At 48.2% G+C, this 12854-nt stretch overlaps 1 protein-coding gene across 2 annotated transcripts in view; it reads left to right on the forward strand.

The window, feature by feature from the left end:
* AGTPBP1 (ATP/GTP binding carboxypeptidase 1) overlaps window positions 1-12854 on the forward strand; it is a 1256713-nt gene that overhangs the window by 469984 nt on the left and 773875 nt on the right. For both annotated transcript variants that reach the window (XM_085633101.1, XM_085633102.1), the window contains one exon: window positions 12175-12268. In XM_085633101.1, the coding sequence (XP_085489227.1) occupies window positions 12175-12268 (94 nt within the window). The remainder of the gene's footprint in view (window positions 1-12174; window positions 12269-12854) is intronic.

The raw sequence follows: 12854 nt of genomic DNA on the forward strand, positions 1-12854 counted from the left end.
CGACTCTGGTGCCGGTAGGATGCCTGGTTTTAAAGCCTGTGACGCCTGTCATCGCCTGATGTCGGTGACGGATCACCATCGCCGGTGCCTTTACTGCCTGGGGGCCGACCACGACGCGGAGTCGTGCCCCGACTGTCAGGCCTTGACATCGAAAGCTAGGCGGGAGCGGTCCCGTAAGCTTCTCGAGCTTCGGCACTCGGCTCCGCGCCGCTCTCGGTCCCGGTCCAGGAGGAGGTCCAAGGACCGATCGCGGAGCCACAGCCATCGTCATCGCTCGTCGGGGTCTTCGGGTAAGTCGAAGCACTCCAAGAAGTCCAACAGACGACATCGCTCTTCGGACTCCCCTCGCCGGTCGCGCGACTCGGCCGAAGGTCAGGGTGGTCCCACCCCCGCGGCTCCGTCGGAGCCGCAGGAGCCGCGTCCGTCCCTATACCCGCCGGTCCCTGGGACTGACGCGACTCCGGCGGAGGTCAGCGCCTTCCTCTTGGCCATGAGGGGCCTGGCTCCGCCGTCGACGCCTGTAGGCGCGCCTTCGGGCCCCACAGGTTCGACTGGGTGACCTCGCGTGCCGGCGGCTCCAGCCCCGGCGACGGCTCCGGCCCGACGCCGCAGGTCCCCGAGAGATCCAGGCCTGGATCTCGGTCGGCGCCGGTCGACCTCACGACGCCTCCTCCGCCGGCGCCGACACAAGTTCCACCTCCGACGCCGTCCCCGGACGACGTCGCTCCCCAGTTTAGCCCCGGTCCGGGTCTGACGCCGGCGCGGCGCCGATTGGTGAACACTTCATCTACTACCCGGCTCCGATCGTTCCTCCTGTTTATCGGGAATCGGATGACGAGGGCGACTGAAAGGGGTATGATGACCCTATGGCCGCTCAGGCCCAACTTTCTCAGGACTGGGCAGAGGAATTGGGGGATGCCAGCGGTCTGGATACCTCCCCGGACGCTGGTTTCATCTCTCCTCCGACTGTGGCCTCGGAGGAGGGTGCAGCCTTCTCAGTGGTGCTGCGCAAGGCGGCCAAAGCCCTAGGGCTGGAGTTGCCTGCTGTGGCCGTGAGGACTAACGTCCTCACTGAGGTCCTTCAACCAACAGCAAGCTCCACTGAGCCTCTGCTGCAGTTTAATGAGGCCCTCATTGACGTTCTGCAAGGCACTTGGTCCAAGCCCTCCACAGTCCCTCCTGTGGAGAGGAACGTTGCCCGGCGCCACCGCCCTGCTCCGGGCGACCCCAGTTTCCTCTCCCAACCCCCCACCCACGAGAGTCTGGTTATCCAGGCCTCAACCTCCCAATCCTCCTTCCCGTCCGCTCCTCCGGATCGGGAATCCAAGAGGTTGGAACAGTTCGGCAAGAAACTGTTCTCGTCCCTGAGTTTGGGACTGCGGTCTTTAAATACCGCTTGCCTTTTGGACCGGTATTCCCACTCTCTGTGGGATAAGGTGGAGGACGTGCTGCCCTTGTGCCCGGTGGAGGCCCGGACACGACTCACTCAAGCTCTTGCTGACGGTCGAGATGCAGCACGGCATGCCATACGGTGTGGACTTGACACCACGGACTCGCTGGGTCGGGCGATTTCCACCACTGTGGCGCTTCGGCGTCACGCCTGGCTGAGGTCCACGTCATTTTCGGGGGATGTCCAGTGTTCCCTCATGGACATGTCCTTTGATGGCACTCGCCTTTTTGGTGAGAAGGCGGACAGTGCGCTGGCTCGGTTCAAGGACTCCCGGGCCACGACCAAGTCCTTGGGTCTTTCGGCCCCGCGGCCGCAAACTTCCGCCTTTCGTCCCTTTCGTGGCCAAGGAAGGGGCGCCTCCTCACGTCCGCCCAGCCACCGGCCGCAGAACCAACCTGCACGCAGTCGCGGACGTGGATTCCGCCGAGGCGGTACTGGAGTTCAACGTGCCGGTCAGTCCACATCCACCCCGGCAGCAATCGCCTCAAAACCCTCCTAGTCCGAGCTTTCAGGCCCATTCAACGCCAGTGGGCGGCAGAGTTCGCCATCACCTGCTCCACTGGCGCTCCATCACGTCGGACAGGTGGGTGCTGCAAATCGTCCGAAGGGGCTACTCCCTCCCCTTCGAGACGACCCTCCAGCCATGCCACCGCTGAACCACCGTATGTCGGGGTATCATTTGCATCTTTTACGAGAGGAAGTTTCGGCCCTCTTGGCCAAAGAGGCCGTCGAGCGCGTTCCTGGTCCAGAAGTAGGTTGTGGTTGTTATTCCCACTACTTTCTGGTTCCCAAGAAGGGCAAAAGGGGCCTACGCCCGATCTTGGACCTCAGGAGCGTCAACGCCTTCCTCCGGAAGGACCGGTGCAATATGCTCACTTTAGCTCAGGTTCTGGCTGCCCTAGACCCTGGAGACTGGATGGTAGCATTGGACTTGCAGGACGCTTATTTCCACATCCCCGTCCTGCCGGCCCACCGGCGTTACCTGCGGTTCACGGTGGGTCAAGAGCACTTTCAGTTCACCGTGCTCCCCTTCGGCCTCACCAGTGCCCCTCGGGTGTTCACGAAAGTGATGGCGGTGGTCGCAGCTCATCTGCGCAGATCAGGGGTTCCAGTCTTCCCCTATCTTGACGACTGACTGTTGAAGGCGGGCTCGCCCCAGCAAGTCGTCTCCCACCTCCAGACTACGGCCGACCTCCTGCACTCGCTGGGCTTCTCCATCAATGTGCCGAAGTCGCACCTGAGTCCCTCCCAGAAGCTCCTTTTCATCGGAGCGGTTCTAGATTCAGCGCAGTTCCGGGTCTATCCGCCGGAACAGCGGGCCCGGGACATTCAGGCCCTGATTTCCATCTTCCGGCCTTTGTCCTGGGTTTCGGTCAGGTTGGTGCTGCGGCTTCTGGGGCTGATGGCCTCCTGCATCCTGTTGGTACCTCACGCCAGGTGGCGGATGCGGGCTCTGCAGTGGGACCTGAAGTTTCAGTGGGCCCAGCATCGCGGCAACCTGTCCGACCATGTCCTGATCTCGGAGGGCACTGCGAACCAGCTGCAGTGGTGGCTCACGAATCGCGATTGGGTCAGCGGCAGATCCCTCTCCCTACCCCAACCGGAGCATGTCGTAGTGACGGATGCGTCCCTGCTGGGATGGGGGGGGGCCATATGGGAGAGGCGGAGATCAGAGGACTCTGGTCTCCGGCGGAGACTCGGCTCCATATCAACCTATTGGAGCTGAGGGCGATCCGACTTGCACTGAAAGCCTTCCTTCCCTCTGTCCGGGGAAGTGTCGTGCAGGTGTTCACGGACAACAACACCGCCATGTGGTATTGCAACAAACAGGGCGGGGTGGGGTCGTGGACCCTTTGTCAGGAGGCTCGGCGCCTCTGGACATGGCTGGAACATCAGGGCATCACCCTGGTGTTTCAACATCTGGCGGGCTCTCTGAACGCCAGAGCAGACAAACTCAGCCGCCGGTGCATGATGGATCACGAATGGCGTCTGAACTCGGACGTGGCACAAGGTCTCTTTCTGCAGTGGGGAGAGCCTTGGTTAGATCTATTCGCCACCGAAGAGAACGCACAATGTGAGCAGTTCTGCGCGTTGGAATTTCCAAGGCGGCACTCGCTCGGAGACGCTTTTTTGTCGTGAGTGGAGTTGCGGTCTGTTGTACGCTTTTCCGCCTATACCACTTCTGCCAAGAGTGCTGAAGAAGATCAGGCGCGACCGGGCCCAAGTCATCTTGGTGGCTCTGGATTGGGCACGAAGGTACTGGTATCCCGAGCTACTCAGTATGTCCATCGATCCCCCGATACGACTGCCTCTTCAGGAGGACCTTCTGTCGCAGCAGCAGGGGACGGTCCTCCACCCGAACCTGTTCAGCCTCCACCTCCATGCGTGGAGATTGAGCGGCGACAGTTGATGCCATTTGACTTGCCTCCTGAGGTCTGTGATGTCATTCTGGCAGCCAGGCGTCCCTCCACAAAGACGGTATACGCCTGCCGGTGGAACAAATTTGTGGCATGGTGCACAGCAAAGGCTGTGGATCCCCTTTCTGCCCCTCTTTCTGAGGTTCTCCTTTTTCTTCTTTCTTTGGCCCAGCAGGGCTCTGCTCTGGGCACCTTGAAGGGTTATCTTGCTGCAATCTCTGCCTTCTTAAGGCTTCCTGATCAGCCTTCTCTTTTCAAGTCCCCTGTTGTCTCCCGTTTTCTCAAGGGCATTACTCATACGTTCCCTCCTGTTCCATTCGTAATGCCTCAGTGGGACTTGAACCTTGTTCTTACTTTTCTGATGTGCGCTCCCTTTGAGCCCCTTCACAACTGTCCACTTCGTCTACTGACTCTGAAAACTGCCTTCCTGGTGGCTATCACCTCCGCTAGGCGGGTGAGTGAGCTCCAGGCTCTGTCAGCTAAGCCTCCCTTCCTTTCGGTTCATCCGGATAAGGTTGTCCTCCGGACCCGTCCTTCTTTCCTTCCTAAAGTCGTGACTCCCTTTCACATCGGGCAATCTGTCACGCTGCCCACCTTCTTTCCGCCTCCGCATCCTTCAAAAGATGAAGAGAGGCTCCACCGTCTGGACCCGAAATGTGCGCTGTCATTTTATTTGGCCCGCATAAACCAGTTCCGGGTGGACGACCAACTTTTTGTTGGATATGTAGGTGCGAAGAAGGGTAAAGCTGTGCACAAGCGGACCATCTCGCGATGGGTCGTGTTGTGTATTAAACTCTGCTATTCCTTGGCGAAAAAGGTCCCTCCTGTTGGGCTGCCTGCCCATTCCACCCGGGCCACAGCGGCGACAACTGCCCTGGGACAGGGAGTCCCCTTGCAGGACATCTGTCAGGCGGCGACGTGGGCTTCACTGCACACGTTCGCCAAGCACTATTGCCTGGACAGCCAAGTCCAGAGAGATGGCCACTTTGGCCGTTCTGTTCTCCAGGACTTTCTGGTGTGATCTTGGTTTGCAGGCCCACCTCCGGGGTTGGTATTGCTGGGGTATCTATTCTAAGGTGAGGAATCTAACTAACGTGTTTCTTTCAGATGAACAAGTTACTTACCTTCGGTAACGATGTATCTGTAAGAAACATTAGTTAGTTAGATTCCTCACCGACCCACCCAGCCTCCCCGTTCTGCAAACCGACATCTAGGGTTAAGGTTCTCCCTTTCAGGGCCCTAGATTTTTTGGCACCAGTGTCGGTCTCTTGCATGGCTCAGCGTCCCTGGCGCGGAAAGCTATGTATAAGAACTGACGTCAGGGCGCGAGGGCGGCGTCTAAGTACTCCGACGACGTCATCACGACGCCGATGACGGACGCGGAGCCGCAGACTACGCCTAGCGTTGTGCAAGGGGTATTGCTATAAAAATCTTTCCGGATCCAGCCTGACTCCTGGGGACATTCTAAGGTGAGGAATCTAACTAACTAATGTTTCTTACCGAAGGTAAGTAACTTGTTCTTCGCTCAGTCACTTGTGCTCTCCTTGTCTCAGAGAAATACACAGAATAAACAATAGGAATATTTTCAATAAGCATTTATTGAACCAGCGTCGATCTAATGTAAAATATGTGTGCTGTAGCAACCATAAGACCGAAACAGATATAAATGGTTGTGAGGACCAGTAGAGTAGATAGATGGTAGAATTCTACTATAGTGCTAAAATGATGGATATATACTGGTGTATAGATACATGATAATAGCAATGCTTACTCCTATGATGCGAACCCTATCTAGATGTATCTAAATGTTTCTCGCATGTATGTAGGTGCATAGCCAAGAATTCCCCTAGGATAAAGCCAACCCCATTACCTGGTGTGAGAGAACGAAGGACCCCATCTTGGTCTTCAGATGGACACCCCGCGAGGGGTGTCAGACCACCGCCTGTTGGAGTGTGGAGTGTCTGCGTGCAGGAACCTCAGTGTCTCGCGTCAGTGTGTCAGCATGGAAGTCTTTTTCTCTTCTGCCACCCCAGCAAAGATATGGTGTTTATATAGCCATGAGGTACCCTCAGGTGTTCTACCTTGCTGGGTCATGTCGACTAGGGATGACGATAGTGATGAACCTTATACATAGTTATTATGCAGAAGATGGTAATCCTGCTGTGCTTCTGAGAATCCTCATGCATAATAAATGAGGCAAGTTTTTCGGGGAAAACCACACATTATCTATTCAGCATCTAACTAGGTAAAAGGTCAGCACCAAACCTGTTATGTAGTACAATGGCAGGGTAAATGTAGGTAAAAGGTTAGGGGACTACCCAGGCCTATATTGGGGCACATTACGAAGCATAACACCACCTTTTTCATTCTATCTTTTCTTTTTATTCAAGAGTTCAGTAGACCAATTGACTTTTGCAGCTTGTACACTTCTTAACAATTACATCAAGACACATCATCATTTCATTCTGACCTCTGATAACCTCACCATGGAGCTGTTGGTGTCCTACATCCTCCTTTGCTGTGCTTTCCTACGGTATTTTCAGTCAACAGTGTTCCAGCAAGGTATAATTTGAATAACAGTTGAAATAATTTACTGTCAAACAATGTGTACTGCGAGGTAGCCAAAGCCAGCAACTTTTAATAGATCTGCTGTAGTAGTTTCCTGTTTTTGACTTTGTGTTAAAGATTGATAAGAGCAACATTTCTGTTCTGTGATACTGCAGTTCTAGTTTCATGGTGACCACATTCTGTAATGCTGTTTCACACTCGTAGTGGGTCGCTGTGGAATCAAATCCATAGGGGTCACCCAGTCCTACCATCCAGTGTAGCCACAGACTGAAGTTCTCTTGAAGGGTAGGCGGGTGTAATCTGAAGCAGTTAGATGGTCAGACCGTTCCTCCATGTACATGAATTGTTCCTAACTCTTAGGGCTATCATTTTTGTGTCAGTGATGGGAGGCCTCTTGCCACCATTGTCTTTGTCTTTAGGACTCATCTTCAGTTACTTGGCTTCCAGCCATTCATCTATAGCTAACAAGTATGAGAAGAATCACTGCCTGTATTTTGGAGTGTATGTATTATTGTTCAATATTTGCTGAATATCATCAGAGAAGTTGTAAAAGCATACCCATCAAGAATACAATCATTTTGTCTGAAGAACCTAAGTGACAGGATGGGTGTTTGTCACACTGTCCGACTTGCATGATTTTTATCTATATATTGTTTGGGACCTTCCTTCATTTTCTCTGAAGGTGCCTTCGCTGCTCAGGCCCTGATACTCCAGTGGGACTGAATTGCACTTACTGAAACTGGTTCTCCCACTGAGAAATATCCAGAATATAATCTGTTGAGATTAAGGCTGTGATACCTCTTGCACAGGTAAGCACGGCAGCTCCCCACACATGCATTTTTCAGATCTGAAGTACTTGACTGTGGAGACAGATTTCATGCTTTCCAGCAGCTTGGCCAGCAAAGGGATTGAAGTCTAGGTGTTCTTGGGTGACAAACCGCTCATTGAATTTTGCAGTGTAACTATAAGCCTTCGAATTCAATCAATGTTTGTCGATCAGATTGTGCTCCAATTTAATTCTCCATAAACTGTCATTAACAGCATTCAACATTCTCTGTAAAATGGCCATTGAACTTCTGCACATCAGATATCAAAAGATTCCAAAGAGGTGAGAAAAAGAAAATTCCGATGCAACTACACAAATATGTGTGGCGTATGGGATAGCTGAATAGCAAAAGCTGCAATGGTCAGATTGCTGTGGATTAGAATAGTTTATTTCATCTGAATTATGGCAGATTCCAAAGAACTAAAGCCTCAACAGAGACAAAGCTATCAAAACAGTGGCATGGAGATCACCCAGACATTTGCCACTAATATTGTGTGCACATTGATGTAAACACATATAATCAAGTGAGTTAAGTCATCTTGAAAATGGGTGCAAGTGAAACTATCTCTTGAACTTCGTTCCAAATGTGAATCTATTAAAAAAATATATATAATGAAAATTAATTTATCTTCAAATTACGTTCTCCAGTGCTAGCATATTTTATAGGATTAGATGTAACTCGCCATTCTTCTCCAAGAAGTTGATGATAATTTCATTAAATACTTACATCAAACTTGGGTAGAGCCAATGAGTTAGTATGGCAGAGGCATGTGGGAGAAACGTCATGCTGACTTTATATAAATTTGAGAGATAATGTGTTTATGTATTATAGTTATCAAGATTTCTCGCAAAATCAAATATATTCAACAAGCATTGGCAAAGCCAAAAGCTCTCGTCTATGCAAGAGCTATTGGTTTTGCCAATATGTTTTAGTCATGTTGTACACCAGCGTGGCTGCTGTTCAGCATGGCTAAATGTTAGTGGGGTAAAAGAGAAAAGAGAGGGGAGTGGAGTGTCGTAAACTGTAGTAGAGTGGAAAGTTATGGAGTGGCGTGGAGTATCATAGAGTGGTGAAGAGTAGAGTTGAGTGGTGTGCAGTGGAGTGGCATGGAGTGGCCTAGAGTGGAGTGTTGTTGAATATCATCATGGGGTAGAGTGTCATAGAGTAGAAGCACATAGAGTGGAGTAGAGTGTAATAGAGTGGAGTGGCATAGAGTGTCATGGAGTGGTGCAGAGCAGAGTGAAGCGCCATAGAGGGTGTTGCATATAGAGTGGACTAGAATGTTGTAGAGTAGAGTGATGTAGAGTGGAGTAGAGATTGTTCTAGAGTGAAGTGGCATAGAGTGAAGTAGAGTCTGAGAGTGGACTGGCATAGAATGAAGTAGAGTGTTGTAGAGTCCAATAGCGTATAGTGTACTGCCATAAAGTGGAACAGTGGAGTAGTGTGTTGTAGACTAGAGTGGAGTTTAGTGGCATGAAGTGGTGTAGAGGGAGTTGCGTAGAGAGTCGTAAAGTGGAGCAGTGGCATAGACTGGAGTACAGTGTTGTAGAGTGGAGTGTCATAGAGTGGAGTAGAGTTTAATGGAGTAGATTGTCATAGAGTGGGATATCGTGAAGTGGACTGCAGTGAAGTGGAAAAAAGTACAGTGGTGTTGAGTAGATTGGCATAGAGTGCATTGGCTTTGAGTAAAGTGGTGTAAAGCCCATTGGTATAAGAGTCCAGTGACGTAGAGTGGTGCAGAGTAAATTGGATTGGCATAGAGTGCAATGGCATAGAGTGCAGTGGCGTAGAGTAGACTGTTTCAGAGTAGAGTGAAGTGGCATAGAGTGGAGTGGTGCAGGATAAAGTGTAGAGGTGTAGAGTAGAGTGGCGTAGTGTTCAGTGGCGTGGAGTGCTGTGGTGCAGAATAGATTAGAGTGCCATAGAATGAAGGGATGTAGAGAAGAGTATAATGGCATAGAGTGTAGTAGAGTGGCGTAGAGTTCAGTGACCGAGTGTGCAGTGTTCCAGAGTAAAGTGGCATAGAGTGCAGTAGTGTAGAGTGCAGTGGCATAGAGTGCAATGGTTTAGAGTAGAGTGGCGTAGAGTATAGTGGCATACAGTGCAATGTTGCAGAGTAGATTGACGTAGGGTGTATTGGTTTTGAATAAATTGGCATAGAGTGTAGTGGTGTGGAGTAGGGTGGCGTAGAGTGCGTTGGGGTAGAGTATAGTGGCGCAGGGTTGATTGCAGTGGTGTTGAGTGAAATGAAATGGCGCAGAGTAGATTATTTCAGAGTTGAATGGCGTGGTAGAGCATGCAGTGGAATAGAGTGCAGTGGTGCAGAGTAGATTAGAGTGGCTTAAAGTGGATTGGCGTAGAGTGCTGTGGTGCATAGTAGAGTAGTGTGGGGTAGAGTGTGTTGGCATAGAGTACAGTGGTGTCCAGTAGAGAGGCGTCAAGTGCAGTGGTGTAGAGTGGAGCACAGTAGAGTGCACTGATGTGGAGTTGAGTGGCATAGTGTGGAGTGATGCAAAGTAGAGTGCAGTGTCGTGGAGTGGTGCAAAGTAGTGTGCAGTAGGGTAATATGGAGTGTGCATGGTGTATTGGCACCGCTGCCATTACAGTCAACACATTTTCAATTGAAATGACCATTACATTTGCACAGACATACTGGTTTAGTAATAAAAAATTATACAGTGCACACATGATGTGTGGAAATGTCATTACTGAGTGTATTATTTTTTTTAGTTCGATAATGTGTGGAAATGTCATTACAGAGTATTGTTTTTTTTAGTTTTATTAAAATGTTATATCCACCACACTCCAAATTACCCAAAAATGTGCTTCATTTGTGCTTTGCATATTCTGAAATATCTGCACAGTTCATTTACAGACAGTTACATTTTGTTTTGTGCTAAAGAACAAATTAACGTCATAAAGCACACCCTGAGTAGTTGGCTAGAAAAAACATCGTACAGCCTTTTTGTCTGACATGGGTACCAAGCAGGATTGTCACACAAACCTTTTCACTTTGAAGTCAGAGAAAGTAAGGAAACCACCTTCTCCATGGAAGACAGACACTGACGTTTGATCTGTCTTTGAATGCACAGCAAATGTGACAAGATAAGAACACGATTTAAAAGCCTGTTTACTGAAATGCAGTACTGTTGGAAGAATACAGTAAATCAGATTTGGGCAAGGGAAATGATGAACTCAAGCTGGACAGCCTAAAACAAATAAAGCCAGCAAATAGAAAGCAAGCAAATTTGAGTTACAAACCACAAAGCTAATGGTAAGCAATGATATGCTTATGGTAAGCAATGATATGCTAATTGTAAGCTTCTGAATGTCCCCAAGATGTCGTTATCTTGCCTGGTAGGCTTCGACCTATAAAACACATAAACCTATAAGAGATGCCAGTGCTGGGATCTGTATCATAGCTCAGTAATTTAAATTCGCTCACTGTGTTTGTTCTTAAATTTGTATTTTACACTTTCTCTATATGACCAACCCACCTTACCCACTTTCTTCAGTATCAGTTCACCTGATTGAGGTGAAAAGGAGGCAAGTAGTATGTTATAATATGCCTGCAAGCTACTGTGTCTCTGGTACCTCACCTTACTGAGGATTGGCAGTTTATTGCAGAATATTACCGTTCTTCTTGATGTTTTTGTGCTCACTGTTTTCCTGGATGAGGTGAGCAAGGCTCAGGCAGCTACACTCGTATATCAAGTATGCTCAGCGTAAAGCACGTGGCCCTTTCATGCAACTACCTTTTTCTTCCTGTGGTGAAAAGTACTTTTAAGTGTATGCTTGGAAAATGCTGCCTTAACAGTGTGTATTACCTGACTTTGATAATCAAACGTTTTCTAAATTTAAAACAATCATATTTAACTTTTGAGTTGAGGGAAACATTGAATTTAGTATAAGACTATGGGATGATTTCAACTGTTTGCTGGTGGTCATTTAGCAGGTTGTAGTTAGTGTACTTGTGAGATTTAAAGTGCTAAACAGCTACCCAGCCGAACTTTGAGCAGACTCTCCTTCGTCTCTCCATCATATCTACCTCCTACCCCTTTAACCTTCTAAGCTCCATGTATTTTGTCTTCTACTCTCTTGAAATGTTTTTCTAATAACTGATGTAACGTATAACTGATGTAATTTTGTAATTTCTGTGGAACCTTATGTAAAGCGCTCTGATACCTCCGGGTCTAGCCAGCGCTATATAAAACTCTCAAAATAAAATAAAATACATACATTTTGTCTGTGCTATGGTGTAAATGTATTATTACTGCACGCTGCCCCTGCCTCAATGTGCTAAAAAAGAGAGAGTTTTGATTTCAGGGATTTTTTGACGTTTGAGATTTTGGGGGTCTCTGGGTTGAGTGGAATTATTTGAGTCAGTGCAATTTTGTTGCCATGCAGATTATTAGTGTTTGTCGCTTTGTTCGATTTTCGGTATTTTTCTGTTTTGAGGAATTGTTGGTGCTATTAGGGCGCTTTTGGGTGAGTAAAGTGAATGATTGAGTCACCTTCTTCCTGTACTAAAAAGGTGGATATTTTGGGTCTGTGAGTGTTTGGATCTAGTTTGTATCGCTCAGAATTTGTGAGTCACTGGGTTTTTTGGGCCTTTGGATTTGTATGGGTCTTTGAGTTTATTTGAGGTGTTTTGGGATTTTTGTGAAGGTTTGCAGCAACTCAACATTGTTTTCCTTTTTTCCAATACCGGAGAACTACAGTTATTGGTAAGTAACTTTTTTCCTTTTTGGTGATTTAAAAAAAAACTCATGTAATAAATAAATTTTTTGTGCTCAGTGTTTGTACACACTTTGATTTGCAATGGGAGATGCTACATAGTGTGATCAAATGTAAACTAATTATGTTATACTCAAAATTATTTGCTATGTTTTGCTTTTGCATTCATTTCCAGCCGTCAATGCTGTATCTCTGGGAAAAAATGGAATAATCGAGCTGCTGTTTAAGATCATTGGCCCTTTCAGTAAGAAGAATTCCAGCATCATGAAGTGAGTGTAATTTTACAAATGAATAGAAACGTCAAACTACATTTCCGCTGTCCATAACTAAATGTCTTAATATGAAATCTTTCTTGCTGTTAAAGAGATAGCAAATATCGTGTTAGTGGCTTAGCTTAGGAGTTTGGTATATTTTGTTTTCTCCCACCATTACAGCGCTTGTACTTTTTAAAAATGAACTTGCATTTGGGCCAGCACTACATCCTAGACACCGATGTCTGCTTCCACTAAGCGTGTGCTATTCTGTCTAAATGTTTGCCCCACAACAGGGTGCATATATCTACGCATTGCTTCCACCCCACTAGGACTGAAAAATAGTCTCAATTCCGGTAGTTGTCTTCTGGCCCTTGTCCTTTTTCTTGTTATCCCCTTTAGGTCATCCGCATTCCTCCTTAGTGCACTGCTAAGTACATGTTCATTCTCTCATCTCATATGAAGCCTAGACCACGGGTTGACGGCATTATCTTTCATAGGATGTTAGTAACCTAATTCATAGTTACTTTTGTCATTATAATGCCACTTTCCTCAAACACCGAGCAGATGTTTTGTATTATATTTTTGCTATCAAATATATATT

Source organism: Triturus cristatus, chromosome 2_1, assembly GCF_964204655.1.
Source record: "Triturus cristatus chromosome 2_1, aTriCri1.1, whole genome shotgun sequence".
Classification (NCBI taxonomy): domain Eukaryota; kingdom Metazoa; phylum Chordata; class Amphibia; order Caudata; family Salamandridae; genus Triturus; species Triturus cristatus.